General features: G+C 40.1%; 1 protein-coding gene across 1 annotated transcript in view; it reads left to right on the top strand.

The window, feature by feature from the left end:
- Positions 1 to 26,595, top strand: part of ctnna2 (catenin (cadherin-associated protein), alpha 2) — a 312,279-nt gene that overhangs the window by 260,631 nt on the left and 25,053 nt on the right. Inside the window, exons 10-12 of the mRNA XM_085778569.1 lie at positions 16,078 to 16,170; positions 19,440 to 19,596; positions 20,276 to 20,476. Of these exons, the coding sequence (XP_085634695.1) occupies positions 16,078 to 16,170; positions 19,440 to 19,596; positions 20,276 to 20,476 (451 nt within the window). The remainder of the gene's footprint in view (positions 1 to 16,077; positions 16,171 to 19,439; positions 19,597 to 20,275; positions 20,477 to 26,595) is intronic.

Raw genomic sequence — 26,595 nt, 5'->3', positions numbered from 1 at the left:
TCGTGCTCAAATGACGTTAAAGCACACCCTCTCAGGTAATATTGCTTAAGTGAAAATGTCCATTGTACAGTAGAAAATTGTCACTGCCTATATTGCTGTCAAGACACTTTGCATGATGGTACAGTATTCAGCTCCCTAATGACAGAACAATGGAGAAATATTGGATAGGTTCAAGGTCAACTTGTCTTTTATTGTATAACTACAGAAATGCAGCCAGATGTAAAGCTGCAAATGTTTTACACTGTTGCCATGCAGGATGAATCAGAAGGCAACTTAAAATTAAATAAAAAGCACAACTGGTCATTCAAAGTGCAGACACACAGTAGCCCACTGAATAATCTTTAAAACACATAAAATAGACATGCAAACAGATACACAAGTTAGACCACGTATAAAGGCAAACATGTCTCTGATTCCCAATGTTATTATGAGTAATGACAAGGAAGTGAGATCGTGTTAGTGTCAGAGATATTCAATGTATAGCCTTGAAATCGCTGTCATCATTTCCTGAAGTTTCTGACATCAACAACTGCAAACAAACTGTGACAGATTTTAATGTATTTCTCAGCTCATAATTATTGTACGGCAATGACAGGCAAATGACACAGCAAGGCAAGAACTTTTAATCCTTGCCGGGCTGTCTTTCAGAATGGCAAATTATGTTTCATTTTGCTCTTTGTTGGGCCAGTAATGAAATACTGTATCAGCCCCTGCTTTCTCTGCTACCATGGCAACAAACATCCCTCTGGGTAATAAAGCAGAAGAACACTCAATCAAGACTGAGTCAGGGAGGTGAGAATATTTTTAACCTAAAATCATGTTGAAATAAGCAAGACGGAGATCCAGTGGTGCTTCTGGATCCAGAGATCAGGATCCAGAGATTATTTATAACAAACTATACAAACTTTACAGTGAAATCATTGTAATATGATTTCATTCCATCCACGTGGATGTTACACTTGTGATTCTATACAGCTTTTCATGGGAACCATTTTTTATTTTTTTAAATTAGATTGAGATTGAAATTGAGTAACCCCACAGACACAAGGACATCCCATCTTTGATTCAATTCAAATTGTGACAAATAAAACCAACGTTTGGTCTGGTACTAGCTTTTGACAAATCCATTTTTAATAATTTTTTTTTTCCACAGTTGGTTGCAAGGTGTCGTTTTCATGAAGCCCTGTGATGCTTTTGTAGCAGTAAAATTATTGTTATACAAATAGAGTTGAATTGACAAGACCTCAGGGGTAAGCGAATTGGTTCCTTTCATGGATAACTTCAGCATTTGCCATGGGTTCGCTTGAGTTTATGTGGCAATGTCACACCCAAAGAGATCTGTTACATCAACTCATAATGTGAGCAGGAATATTTGGCAGTTAGCTTGACTCAGAGTGTCACACATTTAGTTAAGAAGCCCTGTCTGCTCCTGTTCTGTGGGAGGCCTATTTATCCACACTGACCCTGTGCTATTCTGGGCCAGCAGCTCTGCTATTTGACAGCCAACTTCTGGTCGCTATTTCCCCGGAGGTTAGGCTGAAGCGGACATCTCTCCAATGAGATGCTAGGCTAACATACACAGAGCCTGTGCTCCAGCAGACATCAGCAAGCAATGCATATACCACAGAGCAGTGACATTCCCAGAGGTGTCAGATGAAAAGGGATGCTTCTACTACCCTCTCCACAGGCCCAAGCTAAGACCACAGCATCGGCATCCAAAGCCTGAATTTGTTTCTTGAGAAGCTAGTCATCTGCTCTTACACGGCTGCAAAACTAGATTGCAGTTTAGTGCATTCATTCTGTCAGGAAAGTAGTAATTATGTGAATTTTCTCACATTCGCTTTGTGATGCAAAGTGGTTACAGTGACGGTTTGAGCTGGAGCGGCTTTCACTGAGAGATGATGAAGAGCTAATTTATGTAGCATTAATGAGAATGATGAGATTATGACCTGTTGAGAGCTTCCACACAGTCCAAACAGACCAACCACAGGCCTGGTATTTAAGAAGTACACAGCGGCTTTAGAGAAACCACAGAAACCGACAACATACCGGAGGTAGCCCTTTGTTTATTTATTTCATTTGCTTTAGTGCATCTGATACTGACTGATTGCGGATGTGACTTACCTTTCTTGTCTCACAAGTTCCTGCATTCTTACTCATCCCATTCACTCAGAATCATACACTTGATTTCTGCAACATCTATAAAAGGACTTGTCTGAACACTATTTTGACAGTTAAGAAAAAATAAAAATACAGTTCATCAAACCCTTTATCACTACTGGTATGTGACATCCTCCGGTAACCATGGACACCAGTGCAATATAATAGGGCCATTGTTTGCAGTGACTCCATCTCTCTTTATTTTCTTTCTCCTCCTCCTTTGCTGTCATTGCCCCTGTTGCATTCATGCATAGATGGCATGCTAAGTGAAAGAGGAGCCAACGGGGATGAGCAATGCCTGCTAAGCTGGTCTTAGTCACGGGGCATTGTCATTAGATTAATGGAGCAGAAGGAGCCATCCGCTCTCTCTCCAGAGGGGAGCTTTACTTTTGGTGGGGTGGGGAGAGGAGAAAATGAGGGGGAGGATGTGGCTCTGCCTCAAATGGAGGATGATTTGGCACTTTGCACTGTACCCCCCCTCTGCTCACGACTCCTCCTGATCTCATATAACCACAGTGATGTCAAACGCAGACTCTTGGGGCCCTGATAGGTCTCACACACTCACAGGGAGCCCGGCAAATATAGATTTTATAGATTTTGTAAATTACTTGTTTTCACTATAGTTTGATTAAACCCTAAAAGCCTTTATTTTGACAGACAGGACAAAACGGTGTGTTGTGCCAATTTAATTTAGTAGTCCAGTATCATCTAGTGTCGCTAAGGGACAGTGAGTTTTGACTGTACCTATTACCAATTATCTTCTTACAGTATACTCATTTACTTGGGCAATTACTTTCTAGTTGTGGTAACAACATAAGTATATAAGGGTGCTTGTTGATATCTAATTTCCATACATATTATTGTATGTTTAAAAGGTTGTTTTATTTTTTTGTCAAAGAATACATAATTATTACATTACTGTTGTAATTACAACATTGCCTGTTGTAAACGACATGTAATTGTCTTTTATACAGTCATTAACTCTTCATTAAGAAGTAAGTTCTTTGTAATTACTGTGCTGTCAAATGAAGTGCCACCCAAATGCTCTTTAAGCACAACTTCACTGCTTCGCCCACAGCATATAAATTTATATCAACACACTTCATTCAGTTTAGAATTCAGTTCTTGCTCCAGTGAATTAATTCTGGCAAGAGGGGCAGCAATAAAGAGAAAACCTGAGGAGACTAAAGTTACACAACAATGTTAGCTGAAGAGAAGAGACAACTGTTACCATGGCAAATAATCCAAAAACTCTTTGCTTTGCCATTTCCAGCCAATTACCCCGAACCTCTGTTTCATCTGGGTGGCAAAGGTTTTTGGCAGAAGATTTACTCTCAGTTCTGATGAGTAATTCAGCACAAGTAACACATCAGTGTTTAAAAATGTGAGCTGTTGCTATGTCTCTCTTTTCACTTGAATTCCTGAGTGTTACATTAAAGTGTATCTCTACACATCTGAAACATACTAAACTGCTCAACCACAGCTTGGCAAACAAAAACATAATGTTTTCCCAAGGTATTCACTGAACCAGTGAAATGATATGATTATCTGCCTGGTTGCTTGGCACTTCAAAGTGGTGCAATGCCAGGCCACTGTATATTACTTGTAAAGTTTTAAGAGATTGCCTTTTAAATGTCATTAACAATGTGGCAGTAATTTGTAATGGGAATAAGGGTGTGGTGTTGGGGTTAAGTATTGTCAGTCACATAACATCAGTGCAGCAGAGGTTCAGAGCCACCACATATGAGGCAGTGTGCTGTACATTTGTTAGCAGAAAGTGTACATACAGTGGATAGCAATGTTTATTTTTCAAGGTGTTATCTGGAAAAATTACACAATTTGGACACTCATATAAAACAGTGAACATCATACATAACACACTAATACAGTAAATACTACACAAGGTTATCATCGTCACTCCGTCTGGTTTGTATTGCAGTACAGTGTGTCAGTCCCTGCTTTACAGTCAAATAAATGACTCACAGCTATATTAACATTGAACAAATGTCAGACTATTAACAAAAGGAAATATTTGTCTACATTTCCATGGAATTGTGATTGTTCATCAGAACCCCTTCCCCACACACCCCCTCTCTGCTTCACTTTGACAGTATGATAAAAGGAGAGAACAATGTTATTCTGGTAGGTCTTGAGAACCAGAGTAGTGTTCAGGGTGTCGACTTTATGAATGTTGTGTGGCAGACAGAGAACACTAAAGAGAGCCTTGGTGTTGAAAGTGAAACAAGCTGTGTCCTATTCAGTTGTCCTACAGAGACCAGCAGCAATTAAAGCGCATTCACCAATAATACCATTTGTGTTGTTGTTTTGCCACAAAGGAAATAAGATGACGTTAGTACTGCCCCCTCTGTCTGTCTTTCTACCTATCTATCTACTTATCAATCACTCTATATGTTTGTGTGCAATGGTGTGTTGAGGACGTAGTTTGGATGGGTTTAACCACTGGTATGAGAATTTAACCTTTAAACATAGGTAGTGTTTTTGTCACCTCTTTATTGGCTGCCAGTTTATTGACTGAGCAGTAGTGTTTAGGAAATTGAACCATGTCAGGGTAAGTCATTTGAGTTCGATCTGAGACGTGAGGGGAAAACATCTTCTTCTTCTGCACATTCTCTTACTGCCAGAGAGACTAGAAGTAAGCGTGTCTGTTAAAAAGACATCAGATGGGACAAAGATATAAAAGCTGTCCTTGTGTTTTTTTTTACATAAACAGTTTTTATTGGTGAATGACAGGTCATTGTAGAGCCCATTGCAATTTAATCATGAATATGATCAGAATCTGTACATAGTGTGTAAAGATAAATTGATGTCATTCTAGATTCATCGATGAAGCCCAAACATACAATCTGTTTTTAAGACAAATATCCAATTATACAGCGTAGTAACCACTCCCCTGGGACGGCAGCTGTAAACATGCCCTGATGGTGACTCCCACAACCTGCCATCTGTTACTACTGGGGAAATAACCTTAAATGCTACAGGCTGTACCCCAGCTGGTCATAAGGTGACATTAAGGCAACTGTCTCCTAAAAGTGGTTGGTGACAGCAACATGGTTTAATGAGTTCTTTAAATGAGAGAGCATTTCCACAGTGGAAAGTGAAGAGTGTGCATTATTTACTGTGGAGATGTCCAGTTGCTACTCCCAAAGGAGCAATAGGTGTAGCAGTGTTCACTTCCCAAAGCTTAATCACACCAATCCTAAATTAATTGGACTACAATTTATAGTTTATCATTGCTTCGTAAGAAAAGCACCTATAACACATTTGGTTTCAGGGTTCACATTAATTGGCAACCCAGGGCAAAAGTTATGTCTGCTACTTAATGAAGTAATTAGCTAAAGCCATTGCATCAAAGGCTTGCACTGATTGCAAATTTGACTTTGTCTGGTCACTTGGTCCTTACGCTCCTTGTGATTCATTTATCATTTTGGTGGATGTCCTCTGCCAAAAAGTGTGCCAAGACATTACTACTATAATTTGAAACACGTTAAGACCCTTTTGTAAAACTGACATCAATCAAAGATGGATGGGCAAAGCCACTAAAAGAGTCAAAGCATAAAGTGTTTCTCTTCGTGGAGGCAGTAAAAGAGGAAAATGAAATTTTTGGAAATATTTTTTCTTTCATCCTAATTTTGACATTTTTGACAGTATGAAGTGACAAGAGAGGAAATTATCTGAAGACAAAATGGCTCATAGAAAAAGTTTCCAGAGCGCAATTTTATCGCTTTTTCTCCTGTGCTCTCTCCTTCATCACTGTGTTATCACCTCACGTCTTTATCACTGTGCAAAAAAAGTAGCTATACTAAATACACAGTGCACTGCAGCGTACTGTATATCATCGGAGCAAGTATATACTTATAAAACTTCAAATACCAGCCAGAGCTCAGGCGCACACTGCATTATACATGTAATGTTATTTATTAACACCCTACCACCAATAATATTCTAAGACGGTGGAGGACTAATGGCCATCATGATTTTTCTTTTTTTTAATTTGTGCTGTTAATTCTGCTCACAGCTAGTGCCACGGTGGCCTTTCACGTCTTCACACTTCTGTGTTGTCATCTGAGAGAAAATCATACAAGCATTAATTCAAAACCACAGGAATCAATGTGACATTTCCACTAGTGCATTTAGACTGCCTCAGACACAAATACACCAGATAGATCGGATCAACGTCTCTGTGTTGTTTTTACCGAACTTCAGAATAGAAAATCTGTATTTAAAAAAAGAAATAAAGAAGAAAAAGAGGTGCAATATCATGTGATACCGATAAAATCAGTCACATCTGCTTGTTTATGTCTCATTTAATGCGTGAGTTTCTGATTTCAGCACACAGAGGATATTTTCCTCTTTCATTCTTGATATAGTCTGGCCCATCAGCTCTTCTGTTTATATTTTCCCACCACGCTTCACATGTGTATGACATGGAATGAGTAATTATTGATTCCTATAAATCATCAGTGTCGCAAACTCATATCCTCACTGCTCATTTTTTAAAATTTCGTCTCACTTTGCCCATCCCCCAGTTTAAAGGTTGAGGCATTAAGGGCTGACAACCGTTGACCTTTCCCACTGCGTGCATCTATTATCCAACAGGACTAATCATGCTTTTCTTGTGCCTTAGATAGATGTTAGAAGACAGAGGGATGTGATGTGGAGAAATGTCAAGGTCTTGCCTTGTTCACATTTTGTTTGAGATTGGAATATGGTGTTATAGATCCTTTGGATCAGAATTTAGTCCCATATGAAATAGGGAGCTGGTTTCCCAAATCTTTGAAAGGCCAAATTGAACCGAGGAAATATAAATGATGCAAAACACAACATGGCGAGCACGGCCATTCATTAGATAGAGTTCAAATACAACCTTTGTTGCAGAACAAATCTGAAGTGTTATTTGTTACAATACATTTTTTATATTTACCAAAGTAAATAGCGGACAAATGCAAGCTGATTTTTTTTTTTTTTTTTTTCTACTGGAAAGAAACACAGAACAAACACCTTGAGCAAGGGAGAACATCTGATACTACTGCTACTGAATCTCACGTTGTGCAGCAGAGTTTAATGTCTTGAAAATGGGCTCGGCTTCGGCTGTGTCGTTTGGGTTTCACTGGCCATTGAACTGTAAGTTGAAGAGAGAGCAGCAATTGCTGTCTGAGTCAAGGCACTTTGTCATGGCTGCCACACAGTGTAAATTGATGCCACCATTTGACAGAAAGTACCGGGCTCTCAGAAATCACGCTCTGCTGCTGTAGTTATGGTGTATGGTGGAAGGTGTCTTTGTTGCTCCGCTAACGATATGCAGCACAAGTCTGTATATTTTAGGTATTTCCTGATCATTCTGGATAAAAAATAGTGACGCCTCTGTTACAGTCCTGATTTAGACAGCAACAGATGTTGTGCCACCAATAAGTATACTATTCTTTACAGTACAGTGGGTTAAACATTTCAATTCCCCTGAAACCATTTTTAAATAGCTTCTGTTGCAGAGGGACTGTGGAATGTACAGATAGATTAAAAGAAGGAACCCAGAGGTCCATTTTCATAATTATGTTTTGGTGCCAAGCCCAACTGCTTGGCTAGCACTCTTAGAAAAGGAGGGTGAGAGGGAGAGAGAGAGAGAGAGAGAAAGCAAAGGGAAATCAATACTTCACTACTTGAAACAGCCCAAGCTGCATTTTTATTTATTTATTTATTTTTTGTCTTTTTCCTACAGGTGGTGGGTCGGGGGTGAGGTGGGGGTGGGGGGTTGAGCGAAAAGCAGTCTGGCCCCTGTGGGTACAGTGCCAGCGTGAGCAAAAGGCAAAAGATATTGTGCAATGAACAAACTACAGTGTTTCCTACCTGGGAGACACAACTTTTTGACTTTATCGGCGGCACAGACCACCACCACCTCCTGCGACAGAGCGCTCGTAGCAAAATGAAGAGAAATCCATCTAGCGAGCGTTTGCTCCTCGAGACTGGGGCACAGCAAAGCAGCGAAACACGGAGGCCAACAGAAAGTGTGAATAGTTGTTCTCTGCCTGAGGGAAAGTGAGTCAGCCATTTGTTCCCTGCTCCCTTTCCTCTTTAATACCCTGTCATTTACAGCAATGTGAACAAGATAATCCAATATCTAGGACTCTAAATTGAAGCTGTAAGGCTCTCATCACGTGTCTGCACACACACACACACATATAGTATATCCTCATCTCAAGTCAGTTCTGTCCACCTAACTTTATGATTTGTTTATATTGCTTTCAATTACCTCTGTGTGTCCCTTGTTGAGCTCAATAAAATTTTATATTGTGGATATTATTCTCCAGGTGCCCATCCTGTCTTTCTATGGCCTTCTTCATTTAGGCATTCATATTCCAATGTAAATGTATAATTCATATTCGGAGGCCGATGTGTATATGGTCACTGAAATTAACTAGCGCTTGACATTTAGCACCATAAAGGGGCGAACAAGCAAAATACAGAGTGCTGCAAACAGATTGCCAACATCTTCTTCTGTATTACATCAGGTTCCTCCCCTCTCCTTTCCACTAGTGTGTGTGTGTGTGTGTGTGTGTGTGTGTGTGTGTGTGTGTGTGTGTGTGTGTGTGTGTGTGTGAATGCGTATGTCTATGGCCATGTGCAAATGTCTGTTCTTGTCTGAACTGTGTTGTCATCGACCCCTGCTGTTGTCTCATGTACAACTCTAACCTCTCCCTGCTAGCAGTGCTGCTTCTCCTCCCCAGCAACCTGCAGCAAATTATCATATTTATGGAGAAGGCAGCCACAGTGTTAGCAGGAAAGACCCGAACCTCAGCTGCAGCTCCACAGAAAGACGACTGTAAATCGCCCTGTCTCTGTCAGCCTGTCATGCAGGCTCAGTCATGGTTTTCAAGGAGACCATGATGTGATTGTGAAGGCTGTTCTGTTTTCTCTTTTGAGTCAAAAGACAAGGGAAAAAAAGAATGTGTTTTTCTTATTGAAAGTGCAAAGCTGTTTCAAATAGGACCTTGATCTTACATTACTTATTCATGAACTAGTAGCAGTGGGATACCATATTTTAATAGATTACTGTGTTAATTACGTATATACCGTAGCCAATCAGGTTCAGAACTATTGTGGAAGATTTAAGATGTAGATGGGAGCAAAAGAAAAATCACAGCGGGATATAAAAAAGGAAATAAATCAAACCATATAAAACCACACTTTCTGGAGTGACCGATTTCCTCTTACTTATAATTAGGGCTCTTAGAAGATAGTAATGTTACAGTAAGTGTTTTTTTGTTTGTTTGAAAGCAAAATCAAATTCACGATAATACTAGAAGCAAAATATCCAGGAGGATCCCTAACATGCACCCATTTCTTATAAAAGATCTGAAGGTCAATATTACAATGCTTCAGAGAAGCCTCTTAGAAAACAGAAGTCTGACAGATTATTTTGTGGACTTGGAAAGTTCAGGGTTTATCTTGATGAATTGAAGTTATATTGAACAGCAATGTTTTTTCAGCCGAGCAGGTTTCAGGGCTTTGTTTTTTATTCCACTTCGATTTTTACATTTTAGTTCTTGTCTTTACTGAGTTGTTTTGTGGTCAGGTTTTTCCTTTCATTTTAAGTTTAAGTTTTACTTGAATTGTCTATAATGTAGGATTAGAGAGAATATACTGTATCAATAAAATTAAATAAATGTTGAAAAAACCTTTGATCTGCACAGCTGATCTACCCATTTTCCATGCTGCAGATATATACTGCTCATGAAATGAGAAGACCAAAGTGTAGTTACAAGGTCTAACTCTGCATGTGGTGAACACAAACTATAAAGGACAGAAAACCGCAGCCAGCAGCACTCTATTAAAAGTAGTGCTGTCAAAAAGCAAGCTTAATCATCTAACACACTGAGGAGGAGCATTAAACACATTACAGGGTAATTAATGTGGGAGTCATTTTTCAGTGAAAGAAAGTCATGGCATGGAGCTATAATCAGTGCACTACTGAGTGGACTGTGTTATCTTCCCCTGACTTCTACCGTACCTCTTAATGTACGTCCCAACCTCAGACACGAGCATCTCTCTACATGTTCCTGGTGTGAAGATTTGGTCAAAGGGGATGTGTACTGTACAATCGCTGCAGCTGACCTAGAAACAGCTTTGTTAAGCATTCATTGACCATGTGGAATTAGGTCACTGAACCTCCAAGCTGCTATCAAAGGGCCTCTGTGGATGTCTTAACATGATTTTTTTAAACACCTCTGCCACTTATAGATTTGCAGCGCAGAATATTAGTAAAGCTTGGATGTACTAAAAAACAAAAGAAAAGAAAAGAAAGTCAATGCATTTTTTTAAAGAAAAAGTAACATATTGAGATGTACAATAGTAAATATATGATTGAATTACAAGGTATTTTTATATTTCCTCACATATAGGTGACCTATAACGTTTTTTTCATACTTGTGATTACGTAATCAGTTTTGTGAGCTTGTGTGCAGCATATATCCTCATATTCATGAACCATCTCACCACCCCATTTATTTTTAATCCTCTTTGCATCCCTCATTGTTCTCTATAGTGGGTGGACACTTTTTGGGGTTTATTATGCTGCTACTTTTATCTCAAAGATTTGGGCATTAGAAGTAATCAGAGGCACTCTCTGTGTTTATGTGTCTTGCTGTGTGTGTGTGTGTGTGTGTGTGTGTGTGTGTGTGTGTGTGTGTGTGTGTGTGTGTGTGTGTGTGTGTGTGTGTGTGTGTGTGTCTGTGTGTGTGTGTGTGTGTCTGTGTGTGTGTGTCTGTGTGCGTGTGTGTGCGCACGATTGCCTTTGTGCCACCGACTACTTCTGTATGTGTGGAGTTGGTGAACCGGGGTTTTAGAGGGAGACAGTGTGTGTGTGTGGGGGTGGGGGTGTAGGATTGAATCCCAGTCAGCCATATATTAGTGGACCTGTCACTTAGTAAACAGTGACTTAAACTCAATTCCATTCTGAGTTAGGAAGTGTAGAGAGAACTCCTAAGTGCATTAGAGTCACTCACAATTTAGGTCCACTTCGTCTCAGAGGCAAGGGTGGGTGGGTGGTAAGGCAGAGAAGAAAAGGTAGCAGAGGGAGCAATTAAAACACAATCTGTAATCAAAGTCACTCACAAAGCCATTCCCTAATTTCAGATCATGTTGTAACCTCGGCATACAAGAAAAAAAAAGAAAGAGTGGCCTGTTTGATTGTCCTCTACAGGTAATGATGTTCTATTTGTTGTTTTAAAAGTTAGATACCCACCAATCAAGGGCTGCCTTCATCCATATCAAGATCTAAGTGTAGGGCATTATCATGGTGAACATGCTTGGAAATCTTCTTGCTTTTGTTCTTGTTATTTAACACTTTTTTTGTTTTGTTTAATATGCTGCAAGGTCTGGCACGCCTTTTGATGTTGTTGCGAGCCCGGTGGGCATTCTTCCTGAGGCAATATGCTCTTCACTCCATAATAGGGATTGATTTTCAAAGGCGTGGTTCTTAGTCAGCCACAGCAGGTCGTCAGCTCCTGCTGCTTGATATCCCCTGGGGACCTGAACCTCACACAACCTTGACATCTGGAGTTACCTAATGTCGTGCACCTTAACCTGTTTCTGTCACCTCAGGTCCATGCATTAAACGTATACAGGTGTCACCACTGGGAGCTGACAGCTCATGACTGAAACAAATAGAGGTACTCTGGTGAGGGCAGGCCTGTAATTGTTTCACAGTCTGCATACTGTATTCCCCTGTTGCGTGTTCTGCTCCATCTATGTTGACAGACTGATTTATTCACTCTGCATGTGTGTGTGTCTGTTGTGCATGTGCTCAGGTGTGTGCACACAGTATGTGGTAGAGAGGCAAAAGATCCTGGCAGTTTAGTGCATTTGAGGGGGATAAAAGACAGCCCTTTAGCCCATGTCAATAAACGCCTTGTTAACAACATCCCGGCAACAAGTAAACATCCAGATGACAGTCTTGTAATAGAAAGAAAGTGCTTCCATCTTACATCACATAAAGTGTCAACCCCACTGATTGCTTCTTCCACTGCCATTCTTCTCCTTTTCAGGTCCACTTCCTGCTTCTTCCTCGGGCGAAGCTGTTGTGGCCAGCTTCTTGGCTGACACCAGCTCTATTAGTTGCTCTTGAGAGTTAGTAACTGCTGGAAGGGTGATTTGTGTGGTGCAGCTGCTGGGAATGGCTGTAGAGACAGCATGGTTTAAGGGGGCACTGACTGTCCTGAATGAGGCAAGGACAGTCTCCTCCTGGCTCAGCTGCCCAGGTCTTTATTGAAAAAAGTCCACTCCATCAAAAATGATGAAATTCTTTTTCTTTTCTTCTAATTTTTTTTCACTTTTAAATAAGAGGAGATTCACAAGATTACATGGAGATGAAATTGTGCACTGTGCACAGACACTGCTAAATAGCTATAACGAGATAGTGCATAGATGTTATTAAATGTATTGCCATCATCAGTGCTTCCTAATGATAGATTTGAGGTTCTCAGTAACAACCCCCTGCCTGGAAAATGGGAGAAAATGACACTATCAGATCTATTTTCAGTTACTCAGCTCCATTTAGGTGATTTAGATAGCATACATGAGAATGCCCATCTCTCCAACTGCAGTGGAAACCTTCATCAAATTAGAATTGAAGTGATTATCCAGGGCAGCGCAAAAGGACAAAATCGATAGTTCTTTGTTCAAGGCTAAAATGAAGAATGGGCATTCAGCAGGGCTTTCTCTCTATTGCTGCTCTCTCTCCTCTCTCCTCTCTCTCCTCTCTCTCTCTTCCTCACACACATGCGTCTTTGAATTGCATATTCTGTTCCAACATCCTTGACCGTATCAGCATTGGGCCTGTGTGGTATTGTCTCAAACCTTCTGTCTTGGTTTTTACCTCCCCTCTTTGGGAAAAGAAAAAAAAAACCCTCAAAGGAGAAGCACTTCCTTAGATAATTGCAATTAGTAGTTCTGGCTGGATGTTGCAGCGTTGGCCCTGGTCCAGCTCTGTGTGTTGGGTAAGAGGGAGTGGGAGTGTGTCTGTTGGGCAGGTTTCCAGCCTCCAGAAAGCCCTCTGCCCCTTTGCCTCACATGAGCCCACTGCAGCAGTCAGAGGGCCACCGAGGGCCTGGGCAGAACCAGAGAAAGGGAACGAAGTAAGTGAATAAAGACTGAGAGAACAGACTGCTTGCTCGCTGGTCAGGTACTGCAATTATACTGTAATAGGAAAAACAGCGAAATGGAAAATTGAAAGCCTTTTACTTTATGGAGATGCAGCAAATGGTTCATAAAAGCTTTGTTATTCAAGTAAATTTTCATTGGGGGTTTAAATTTAGCTCAGAAACTCAAACCAAGATGTATTTGCACAGAAATTTTCTGAACTTTCTACAAAGGATAGATGGGTCCAATAACACTTTCACCAAGACCTGGTGCATTTAGTAGAGGACAGACAAGACAAGAGACTCACTAGTTATTATTACAATAGCAAGTGGCCACAAACCAAGAGGAAAAACCAAACCAGCTTTAGTCCATTAACGTAAAAAGGAAATATAATTGGATTTTAAAGAAAATTATGTACGAATTTGGCCACCCCCTTCTCCTTTACTGGAAGTGCTTTTGCAAAAATAAATAAATAAAAATAACAACCGCATAGCATTATTTGTGTCAAATTTACTTTGCAAGTATTGGGAGAAAATTGCAAATAAGTCACAAATATAATGAAGGTTGTGGTAAATACTGTGTATAGTTCCCAGTATTATAAAACAGTGGTTGATGCAAGGGACTTGAGTTATGCTTGAATTGCCTTTTAAATCGTGCTTTGTGTTTGTTTTTTCAAACGAATCCTCTGTGAGTAGCCACTCATGTTCCTGTGGAGCACAGACTCTCAATCACACTGTGTTTCTCGCTGGTACACACACACACACACACACACACTTTAAACACATACACACTGATTCACATAAAGGACTGCAATCCATCAATGTGCTCATTGCTGTCATGAGTAAAGAGATGGAGCTCTAAGCAAGAGTCCTCTAACACAAATTTGATTTACCTCAATTTGCCTCAAACAGTGACATGTGAGCACCAGAAGTGCTAATACAGACTGGCACCTTTTGCTGCCAACAGGCATGTGTCTGTTTAGCTCAGTTTCAAAGCCTGGCCTCACGCTGAAATCTGATTTACTTAAGGACGGTATTAGATTATATAGAGTTTGAAGTTATGAAAATTAACTGTGCAATATAGTACTGTGGAGAAATATGATGACTTCACATGGGAAAACAGCAGCTTGTGTGTGTGTGCGTGTGTGTGTGTGTGTGTGTGTGTGTGTGTGTCTCGTTGTCTCCTGATCAGTCTTTACAGCCACATGCAACATCATCAATGAATTACAAGCACTGCTACTCTTCTTGTCTTTTTTTTAGCATTTCTTTCATGCCACAGCTGTCTTCCCTGTAGTATTTTCTGACGCTAACATGTGATTTGATTTTCCAGATGTGTTTATATTAATGAAGATTATTTCTGACATGGATCTAAAACACATTTCAAAAATTGAAATGTAATTGTCTGAATGTTACCTAAGTCAAATATGCAAAATCCCTTTTGTGTACCAGTAGAAAAGTATAGTAGCCTACCTGAAAATTAGGGTGACCATATTTTGGTTTCCAAAAAAGAGGACACTTGAGATACTTAAATGATACTTGAAGTTTACACAAAGATGATTCATATATTTAAAATGTGTTTCATCTGTATGGATAGAAAATTCATCTATACAGTAGCCTACAACAAAATAATATCTCTCTATAACCAAAGACACAAGTTCAGACACACTTCTCAGGGGTTATTCAACATGCTTTACTGTGCCTAAAATGATCTCTCTTTAACAAGGCTCAATGGTACAAAATTAAAATAAAAAGGAATGAAATAATGATAAAAAAAAAACACTTCTGTTTTAGAAAATAAACCTACAGTATGGAAAATTTGTCCCAACCGGGATGGTTAGTGAGGATTCTTTTCTGTAATTCATATGCATAGCTGCACTTAGGCCTGGGCAGGACTGGAACCTGGGCCGCTGCAGTAAGGATTCAGAGGTTCAGCTCTACCAGGTGCAGCCCCACATTTCAGAATGTTGTAATGAGAGGCAAAGCTGCTCCGGTGTTTGCTCACACACAACAAAGTACTGTAGTATCCTGTGGAAAGTGCCAGTCAATTTAAGTACATGCTTCATGATCCCATGAAGAACAATGAAAACCGGACACAAATTCATTAAACGGACCAGATGTGAAAAGTGGACATGTCTGGGCAAAAGAGCATGTTTGGTCACCCTAGTTTAATGATATTTCACATGCACACATGTATAATGACACTAGTTTACTAGTAGAATTGTTAAATGCTAGTATGAGCAATGTCAAATAAAATCCAGAGTACTCGGCCTGTGGAAAACCTTTAGCTGGAGATAATATAAGCCTTCAGCTGACAAGTCAAGTGCTTATCTACCAATGTTACAGTATTTTTTGTATAAAATCCCAACCTTGTTTTTCTTTGATGAGCTACAGATAGGGGGCAGCTGCACAACGGGGAATTTTATCCTAAAAAGAGTGAAACCTTGGTAGACTTGTTTTTGTTACAGACAGGCTTCTGGTTTCCTGTAAAATATTTGAAAGCATTTTTTTCTCTCGTTCTCAACTGTTGATTTTTATCCCCATCACTTTCATTTGTACTGGATTAGCAAGTGATCTCCTTACAGCTGCAGCAGCTTTAGTTACCAAAAGCGGTTTTTAACGTATGAACAGGTGAATGCTGCAGAATGCTGCAGACCTGAAAAAAAACAAAAAACTTTGTGAATGAGAAAACCTTTTGCTCATGACCTCTACTTCGGAAGCGTTCGGCTTGTTCTAACCATTGTGTCTTTGCTTTGCTTTCTTTATTCAGGTGGCAAACCTGGCCTGCTCCATTTCCAACAATGAAGAGGGTGTGAAGTTGGTCCGTATGGCTGCCACCCAAATCGACAGCCTATGTCCACAGGTGAGCACTTGAAAACCACTTTCCTCTTATTTCAAACACTTTTTACACAAGCATTACTAACTCTACTATTCAGCACAAAGCGGTATTGTTAGAGCCTTTCTAGAAATTGTAGTAGTTAGCAACGACAGAGGAAGAATCATAGTTGGTAGACTGGGAGGAAAGGCAATGAGTAATGTGTAGGAGGACCTTGTAGTGCTTTTTCTCTGGATGCAAGCAAAGGAGCATGTTAAAATCGATCCATTGTTTCCCCGGTGAACGTCAGGCCTTATTCACAGAGGACCCAACTAGTAATAGAGAGGAGAGATGGAGGAGGGAGGTTGAATTTAAGATTCAGGAACTAATGTGCAGGCCCCGTTACGCACACCTGCTGAGCCTCGCTTACTTAAAAACCTGGGCAGGAACCATCTCCTGATACCTCTTGGCAATGCTCAACACAGACAGATTGAAATACATAATAGACACAGACTTTGGGACTGGGGAAGAAGGAACAAAGAGGATGTGTAACAAAGACAAATATTTCAGGGGAGCTGTAGTGGCTCACCTGAGCGTGTGCCACATAGCAAAGCTCAGTCATGGCCGGGGTTTGAATCTTGCCTGGGCCTTTTCCTGCATCTCCAACCCCACCCCAGCCTCACCCTTCATCTCTCCCTCTCTTTCTCTTTCCCTTTCTCTCTCTCTTCCTGTCTATGAAATTAAGCAAAAATGAAGTAAAAAAAAAAAACTGAAAATAGATTTCCCAGTTATTTTGGGTACATTTAACAACAGCTACCATGTCCAGATCATATTGTCTTTTTGCTACATACCCATTAAAGTAACTAAGACAAAATCTATAAAGCAACACAGATGAAGCACAGGGAGTTAAAATCTTGAGTGAAGTAGACATGCCAGCTATGAATACTGTGCAAATACAACTTTTTGCAGTTTTTGTTTTGAAGAGCCTCCGCAAAATGTTGCACATCTCAAAAAATACTTATGTTTAAAAGATGTATTTTATTTCCCTCATTTAAAAAATCCTGTGAAATGTTGATAATTTTTGAGGGCTTGGAGCTAAATAAATGTATACAGTGTGGAGGCCCAGTGAGCTCAGCTACCTTGCTGCTGCTGCTTTCAGTTCATTTATGTTAACGAACTGACACAGACTGAAACCAAGTCAAAACACAATGTCACTTTTCACATTTTTCACGTGGGAGATTTAATTCTAAATGGATAAAATTCAAATTTATTAGAATTTTTTTTTAAAGATGCACAGACTTACAAAAATGACCCTTTGCTGTAACACTCAACATTGTGGCCGTTTATTTAACAATACTAAATGATGTGTCTAGATTTGAACCCACAGAGGTCCATCAGTGGACCTACCAGGTCTCCTCTTAAAGTTGACCAGAGAGCAAAAAATCCAAGGTTTAATCCAACAGAGCTTGAGAAGCCCCATAAATCAGGTCTTTATGGTAGAGTGGCGAGACAGAATCCACTTTGAGTAAATGGCATATGACATCCTGCTCTTAGTTATTTCACTGGCATTTAAAAGACTTAGAGCACAAAGAAACAGATCCTCTGGTCTAATGAGACAGAATTTGATCTGTTTGGACACAACTTCATCATTACCATTCTTATCATGAAGTAGTATCAGCCTGGGTAGCTTCTCAGCAGACACAGGAAGACAGGTCAGAATTGAGGGAAGGATGAATGCAGCCAAAGCTAAATCCTATAGAATGTCTGTGGAGAGACCTAAGGATGGCTGTTGACAGATGCTTCCCATCCAATCTGAGAGAGTTTGAGAGGATCTGCCAGGAAGAATAGGAAAAAATGCTAAGTGCTTCTGAAGAAGCTTCTGCAAAGTACTGAATTAAGGGTGTGAATACCTCTGTGGAAAAAGAAAAAGAAAAAAGAAAAATTGTAATTGTAAATTTGAGTCTACTGAAGCCACTGTACTTCAGGATTTAGTGTTCTCATTCATTTCCTATCATGGTCTCTGCAAGAGGTTTACAGTATGTACAGTGTGCCATTCTCATAACTCCACTCTTCTCCAGGAATCAGGCTTGTGACAGGCTCATGTCAGATTAGACCCACCCTTGAAACCTGACAGCCAATCAAAATGACAAATTACCATCCATGATTGCGACACTTAATGTCAGTAAATCCCATGGAAACACCAACAATGAGTTGATCCTATTAACACGTATCCTGCACTGTCAAAGCCTGATAGAGCTCATTCTCCCTAACCTCAACTCCTCTCTATTAACTATTAAAAACACAGTTGGGGGTTATGAACCTTCATTAAGATGAAGATCCGTTGTTTAATTTGAGTCAGTCCCTTCATACACTCTCATTAGAACGTCTGTGCATTTATCGGCTGCTAAAAACAGTCACTATGCAGATATGGCTGATTTTTAAATTTTGACACCTTCAATGGGAAAAACGTGAGAAGTGAAAGATGGAGTAATGAATTATTATCTTTTGACAACAAGAAGAATCCCAGCAGGCAGGCAGCTGGCCATCCACACCATTAATTAAATCAAATCAAATGAAATAAAACTCTATCTATAAAGCACATTTCATGCACAAGGCAACAAAATGTGCTTTATAACAGATAATTACTATATAGTGTGAATACAGAAATAGTATATGTACAAAATGTCAATATGTGATGTCAATCACATATATTTCTACACACACCCTTAAACACGCACATGCTCGCACACACACACAACTTAACCAAAGGCTGTTGTAATGAGAAATGTTTTTAACCTGTTCTTAAAAATGGTTATTGATGTGGCATCTCTCACTGCGGAAAAAAAGCTGCCTGCCCTTCCTTAATTCTGGTGTGAGGGATGAGTATGTTCCCACTGCCTGTTGACCTAAGTGTTCTTGCTGGGATTTAGACATTTATATTTGGTGGAATAGTTGTAATGTCAAAATTCAGTTCAGTTTGACGTAGATTAATGACAAAAGTTAATGTTGATATTTTTTTGGCCTTCATGTTGTTAAGTAACCATGCGAACACCATATTGATGTAGAGTACCAAGATTATGACTGTGAGCTATGGAAACTAAAACCCAACATCTAAACATCCTAACCCAAAGCACAAACCCAAACTTTAACCCTAGCCTAGTGTTTTGCTGCAATTGGGACTCACAAGTGTTTGAAATGAAAGTAGTGACTTAATAATTTGAACAGTTTCTCTCTGCACAAATACACACACAAACACACACATATACTGCATGTCGTATTTGTTCGTAATTATGCTGTTAACCTTTCTTTTATGCCAGGTTATCAACGCCGCCCTCACTCTGGCTGCCCGCCCGCAAAGCAAGGTGGCCCAGGATAACATGGACGTTTTTAAGGATCAGTGGGAGAAGCAGGTGCGCATCCTCACCGAGGCTGTGGACGACATCACCTCTGTGGATGACTTCCTGTCTGTGTCAGGTACGAAGCAATACAGCACAAGTTGTTCGCAGGAGAAAACAGGACATATATTGCTAATGTTCACTTCACTAGATGGGGATGGGGGATAACAACACAAAATCAGAAGATTACAATAATAATAATGGGAAAAATGTGTGGTGTTTTATTTGTCCCAGAACCAATTTATTAATTTCATATTATTATATTTGGTATTTTATTGTAGTATTTAAAGGGATACTTCACCCAAAATCGATAATTCCTTAGCTTGACAATTCGTCGTGCCAAGGAAGGGTTTGGAGAATTTTCGGACATTTCGACATGAAAATCAGCAAATCTTTTGCATGCTCACAAACATCAATAGAGCCACTGGGAGCTACTACTACAACAAGGCTATGAACAGAGATCAAATTAATTTTTTCCGAACAAATTTTTCATGTCGCAGCTTCAGGACACTTAGGTCAGTACTGACGAGCGGTATGAATGAACTGTTTTAAGAGCAACTCATTCACATTCATGGAGAAACAGGGATCACACAACATTAATTATCAGCACAGATACTCATTTCCATTTACAATGACAGCAAATTCTTTTGTGGAAAATCCAAACAATATTTTTCCTTCAACAAGTGGAACAACAACAAGCAGAGACCTTGTGTCTCTCCATTCTTATTCACTGTCCCTCTTTTTTTGCCTCTCCTCAGAGAACCACATCCTTGAGGACGTCAACAAGTGCGTAATTGCTCTGCAAGAGGGAGACGTGGACACTCTTGACCGAACTGCTGGAGCCATCCGGGGACGAGCCGCTCGTGTGGTCCACATCATTAACGCTGAGATGGAAAACTATGAACCAGGGGTCTACACTGAGCGTGTGCTGGAGTCGATCAAGCTTCTGTCTGAGACTGGTTAGTGCACAGTACACAAAGCTGGTGTGGCCACAGTTAAATGTATTAGACTAAGGAGATAAATACAGTATCATTAACCCTTGGACTATGTTTGCTTCAGGCAACAAGACTTTTGGCAAGTTACTTTAATGAGGAGCAGACGCACACATGAACACACACGTTCTCGAGCACTCACATTAGCTTCTCGGTCTGGTGAATGGCCTACAGGTACGCCATAGCCCACATGCCCAGTGTTCCACAGTTTTGATCAGTTTCTTGGCTTCAACTCAGACTCTGGACACCACCTGTTCACTCCTCTGCCTCTCGCCTCTCATCCACTTTTCATCTGTTATTTTGTTCCTCTGTCACTGTGCAGCTTTTGTGCCACAGCACATTCCAGGAGGCCAGAGTTTATCCCTGTTGCAGACCAGACACAGGGCCAATACGTTTCAGCCCCACCTCAAGTTAATATTGGCTCCCCCCAAAATTGACTGAGTTCTTTTCTCAGCACGTTGGATTCATGGGTGTAATAAGAAGTAAAGAGTGAACTCTGTAGAGTTGGGTTTGTCGGCATCCAATTCCGTCAAAGTCGGTACTGAGTGGAAAGATAATTCAACTATATGTATGTGAGGGCCACACTAAATATGTCATTGGTGACATCATCTACATACATCTACAAAATCAAACAGAAATGATTCAAAGAACCTGAAATATAATGAATGGGGATGATTGAAAAAATGTGATTAATATGCAAAGCAATTATTAACACTTCAATACCCTTCAAGTCTTTTAACAAATTTGGATAGCAACAAAGCCTCAAAGCGGTGAGAGTGGCTTTTTGCATACACACACATCAACAATAGGCCGTCAATTAGCCAGCACCTGCACTGCCTAAAGCCAAACACTATCATACAGTCACTAAGGCAGTGTCTAACACTTGCTAATGGTTAGTTAAAGCCAAATAATTGGGAGAAGGTGAGAGCTTTTGTTCATCTTGCATCCAGATATGTGAGGCTGGAAGCAGTGACACCACTAATTGTTTTACAACTCCATGCTTTAGTTTATTTTTTATTTTTTTATTTTTTTTCAATTGCATCGTTACAGCACACAGGTGGTCCAGAAAATGAGAAGCAACAAGCAAGTCAGTGTTTGTTTTCAATACTGTACTCCTGTATTATGTTTGCATGTCTTGTGTTTACAAAGACTAGAAAAACAAAGAAAGAAAACAGATTTTGGTGTTTTCCTGAGAAAAAGAAAATCTCTTTTCTGTGGAATAGCACCTGAAATCCCTTAAAAGTAGGTGCTAACATGCCTTTATAATAATGTACCATTATGAAAGGTGAACAAACAATAACACAGGATGAAAGGAAAGAAGTCATTTAGCAATTACCTGTCCACCAGAATGAAATCAGACCACAATCCCTCTGCTACACTAGCCCACCACCACCACCACCCCACCCCCATTCTATTTTTTTCCTCCATTCTCGCCTTTCCATCCCTCCCTCAGTTTCTATCTCTCCCATTAGAGCCCATTTAGTGAGGCGGTATATCTATTGTTTCGCTCGTTACTTTCATCTGCCCGGATAATTGAGAGACACAATCAACTCCCTTCCCTGCTAGATGATAAGTCGCAAACAGCATTAGGTGAGTCACGTGTTTTCACTCAGCCATCTGTCTAAGCCTCTCTTCTGGCAGTCAGCTCCACCCTAATGGACTACCTGCAGTACTAGTTATATGGTATCTTAAGCACATTCTGTTCTATTATTGCATAATTCAGTTTAATTGATTGGGGTAATTAATTGATGTAGTACAGTGGCAATATCTCGTGGACACTTAAGGTCAGTTTTGTATGACCGTAAGCTTGTCACACACCGACATTATATAATTGTGCTGCTGTTACATTAATCCTCCATGGGGTATGGAGCGTCTGGAGTCAGCAGAACCCAAAAATATTATGTCAGCATTACTGAGAACAACAAATGGAGAACTGTTGGTGTTGCAGCACTTATTGATCGCTCGCTGATTTTTCTTTATTACTTATTTGCTTTTCGAAGGTAATAATGTCAATCTAATGGTTTAAAATGTGAAAAGTGCTACCTGAATTCTTTATTCGAAAGAGACACAAGATAAAAGATACAATAGTTAGACCCTAACTTAACAGTTTGGTGTATTAGTCCAACTCAGACCTAGACACACAACATACAGTACCTTTAGGGGATACAGCACTATTTCTCATATTTGATGGGTTTTTACATCTTTACTCAGTGAGGCTTTACATGCAAATTTTGCTCTGCAGTAATATGTGACTGTTAAAGGTCAAGCATAGCCGACAGCAATCTGTATGGATTAGTTCACACCTACACATTAGAATGACTGTAAATGTTACAGTTTTTACTGCAACCTGCAAGAGCTGCTCTGTTGTCTAGACAATATTTTGATCTCAACACTGACAAGATGGCTACATTTTTTCCAGAGATAATGGCCGTCGGAGCTACTAGTACAACTGAAAAAATATCAGTCATTTCAACAAGTGCCCCAGAATGACGTCTGTGTTCATTTGAAAATCCCTATCCAGTGTCACATCTTAAACACATTTATTTTCTAACAGTGATTTCTAACATTGCTTCCCAGGATTTATTTTTTTGGTAGAACCCTTGGTTCTGCTTCACAGCCACAAGCTGAATTATAATTCCATTTGACTACATTTTTTAATGCATTTGTATTCAATATTTTATTGACGCTAACAAATTATTTAAGTTGCAAATGCAAATCCTCAAAACCAAGCTACAAGTAGCTTAATACACCCACCAGAAGCTGCTACAGTATTGGTACACAGTCAGCATTGCTATTGACAGGTATTCACATACTAGAGTTCAGTATTGACCTCTCTACACATTTTCTTGCTTTCTGTAGCTCACTTGTTCACCCTCTCATGTTGACTGAACGTTACATCGAATACAGTATATACAGTATCCCTATACCCGTTGAGATTCCAGACGGTATTACGAAACAGGCTGGGGTTGGTTTTTAAATTCTGTCAAGTTTTGAGTGTTTTAAAATAAATCTTCAACATTGCGCCTTTAACATTGCGCCTTTAAGATGTGCAGGTTCATGTTAGGGCTAAGATGATATAGCCTATTATACACGTGCAGCAAATAGGTAGTAGGGACAGTGGCCGCATGGCCTCAAGGGGAACTTCAGTCTTAAACTCTAACGAGGCCTCGTGTCCACTCAGTTGTGGACGCTAATTGAGATGTTAAGTCGGAAAGTGTGCAACTATGTTAGACCAGCGCTTCATTTGCTCCATATTTCTCTTTGATGAAGGGCTGTTTTGTTTCCCCTTCCTGTTTCCCTCTTAGTGGTAGTTGGGGTTTTTAAGGGCCACCATGCACATCTGATCTGGACCATAAAGCACTTATTGATCCTCGTGAACTTTTGCCTCCCTCTTCCCTCAGTCCTTACAGACTTGATGTCTATGTAGTTGAACACAGTCAAGGAGAAATCTATAGCTGGGGGAAAGATGATTAAGCGTAGCTGAACAAAGGAAAAGAATATAGGACCACACACTTTTTAGAGGGTACTGAGTCCAATTAACTAGACTCTACCAAAAAATCAATAGCTGTCACCAAGGATTTCACTAAGCGATCTGAGCAGGGATTTTAGTGGAATTCATTGATGTGGTTTCCTTTTTTCCCCTTTTTTCACCTGTGTGCATGTGTAAAACATTTATCCCGTGCCTGAGTGTGCGGCGTGCTTGTGTGTGTGTGCGCGTTAGTGTGTATGTCTTTGAGGTGGCTGTTTGTGTTTTTTATTTGACTCCGTCCGTGTTTATGCCCACGGCCACTCATGCCAGTCGCGACCACTGAGCCTGTCCCTCTGTCAACTGCCACATCAACACCGGACACTTATCACAACTATCTGCCCTTTGACCTTGTCCAAATTTGTCTATCCCTCTTTCTCATTGAGTGCGGTTAGATTTATGACTGGGCTAAATACAGGCAGCCAAGGCACACAACTCTTGTGTGTGTAAAGCTGAGCCATAGATTCCTGACAGACAGTCTACACATGGGCCTGGGATTGAAGCGTGTCCTTGAGAAGAAGAAAAATCAATAGCCTAATGGGAAAGTGGTTATGGCTTCTCTCTCTTTTCCCATCCCTCTCCTTCCTTCTTCCCTGAGACCCTTTTCTGCTCACTAACTCCCTGTGTTGAGTGTGTGAGACTTATCGTATCCTCAAAAAGGGGGACAAATTTAAAAGTTGATCATTAATGTGGTGCCTGGAGAGGGGAGATTAAAAAACTGATATATTGCCTCAGTCAGTGTGCCATTTAGAGAAGCAGGGTGGTGTCACTCCCTGTTATTACATGGGGGCACAGTAAATGGGATTTAGCTGGGGTTTTGCAGTGAGCAATAACACACATGCTCACACTGCCACCCACATGTCATGTCTGTAAATCAGTGGATCAAATGCACTAAAAAGAAGTGCAGCAGAGGCTGAGGGATAGAAGTAAAGACACTTTGCACTGTCTGCTTAGAAAATAATAACTCTTCGGACCAGACTCTGTGGCTGGCTGGACTAAAAGACACTTACCACAAATATTGAGTATTTCTTTTAAAATGTTAGATCAAAAACCACTAAGACGGAAAAGAAAGGCAGCAATTTTTATACGTAAGAGTAATGGGTGAGATAGTCAATGATCCCTTAATACCAAAAATGGCCTCCTGGTATGGCCTGTAGTTGTACAGTGCAAGCCAAATCAGTTGCTCTTTAAATTTGTATCTATTGTTTCAGCCAGGACGAGAAACAGATGGCAAACGTGTAGCTTGCGAGGAGAGGAGGTAAAGTGTCTTAATCAGTGCGTAAATAGAGGTGGGAGTATAGGGAGAGAGTGCTGATGAGGAAATCACTATGAGAGCAGAAGTGGAGGAAGGTGAAAGATGTTAGCCAAGGTTAGAGTGTTGGGGAACAGAAAGGTAAGCTTTCTAAAATCAGGATCACTTAAGCCTTAATCTCATAACCTTCAGTGTTCCCACAGATTTGTTCGGAAGTGCAGCTATAAAGTTTGATGTAACATTTATTTAAGACTGTGCATTACATCTATATGCACGGAATATTTTGGCTTGCACCAACTCCTGAGGGAATTATCTTTTTTTGTGGCCCTTAACTGCTCGTCTACATTCACCTCTGCGTCTCCTGTTTAGTGCTAGACAGCTGTGGTGCAGTGTAGTTTTTAGAACCTTTTTTCCAGAAGTAGCTGACGAGTGTGGCGGTGTGAGTGAACCTAAATAGTAAAGTCGTGGGCTGTGAGGCCAAAATAATGAACTGAAAGACGCTGTGGAGCTCTATGGGGTTGAGTGGAACAGCAGAGTGGGTTCATCGCTAAGAGAAACTTTGACTATAGTTTTGAGCCTTTTCACCTGAAAATGCACTAAAAATACTACACTGTAAAACATACTGACATTTATTATAGAACACTACTATTATAAAATAGCATAAAATATGATATGGAGACTTAGCAATAATTTAGTATGTTTGTAATAATAATCAAGCAATATGTGTAATGTTTTATAATGTGATGTAATATGTCAATTGCAGTAGAACCTGACTAAAGTTTCTTGGCCTCCTTCAGAAACACCACAAATCAAATTTCTGACCCTCTCAGTTTAAGGGTTTACATTGCACTTAATGATTTCATAAAGTTTGTTTTTTTTTGGTGAGAAAGTCTTTTACCTCTTATGATACTGTATGTTGTTTAAACTGAGATGTCTTCATGTGAAGTTGACGTTTAGGCATTAGGAACTGTGAGAGTTGTGCTGTTTGGAGTTGCTTAAACGTGTCACAGGGGCACACCATCTCTGCAGTGAGGTTTTTACAGTAAGCATTCATTGTAGTTCCATAACTTCTCACTTAAACTATGCTTAAGCCTAGGGGGTGAAAAAATCCATTCCTACATGGTCACATTTAATTCCCTTCATCATTTTTCAACTGGAATGAGTGAAATTGCCCCTTACCATCAGCAACTTTGCTCATTAAGAGCTTGGAGAACATTTAAATATTTCTATTTAAAACGCCTTCCCAGCAATTCCCAAAAGCCTATTTTACGCTTCTCCAGTAAGTGGATTAAACTGAATTAAAAATGA

The sequence above is a fragment of the Trachurus japonicus genome, chromosome 1 (assembly GCF_045865225.1).
Source record: "Trachurus japonicus isolate A0001 chromosome 1, Traja_1.0".
NCBI classification, from domain to species: Eukaryota; Metazoa; Chordata; class Actinopteri; order Carangiformes; family Carangidae; genus Trachurus; species Trachurus japonicus.
This window is presented reverse-complemented; position numbering and strand designations above follow the sequence as displayed.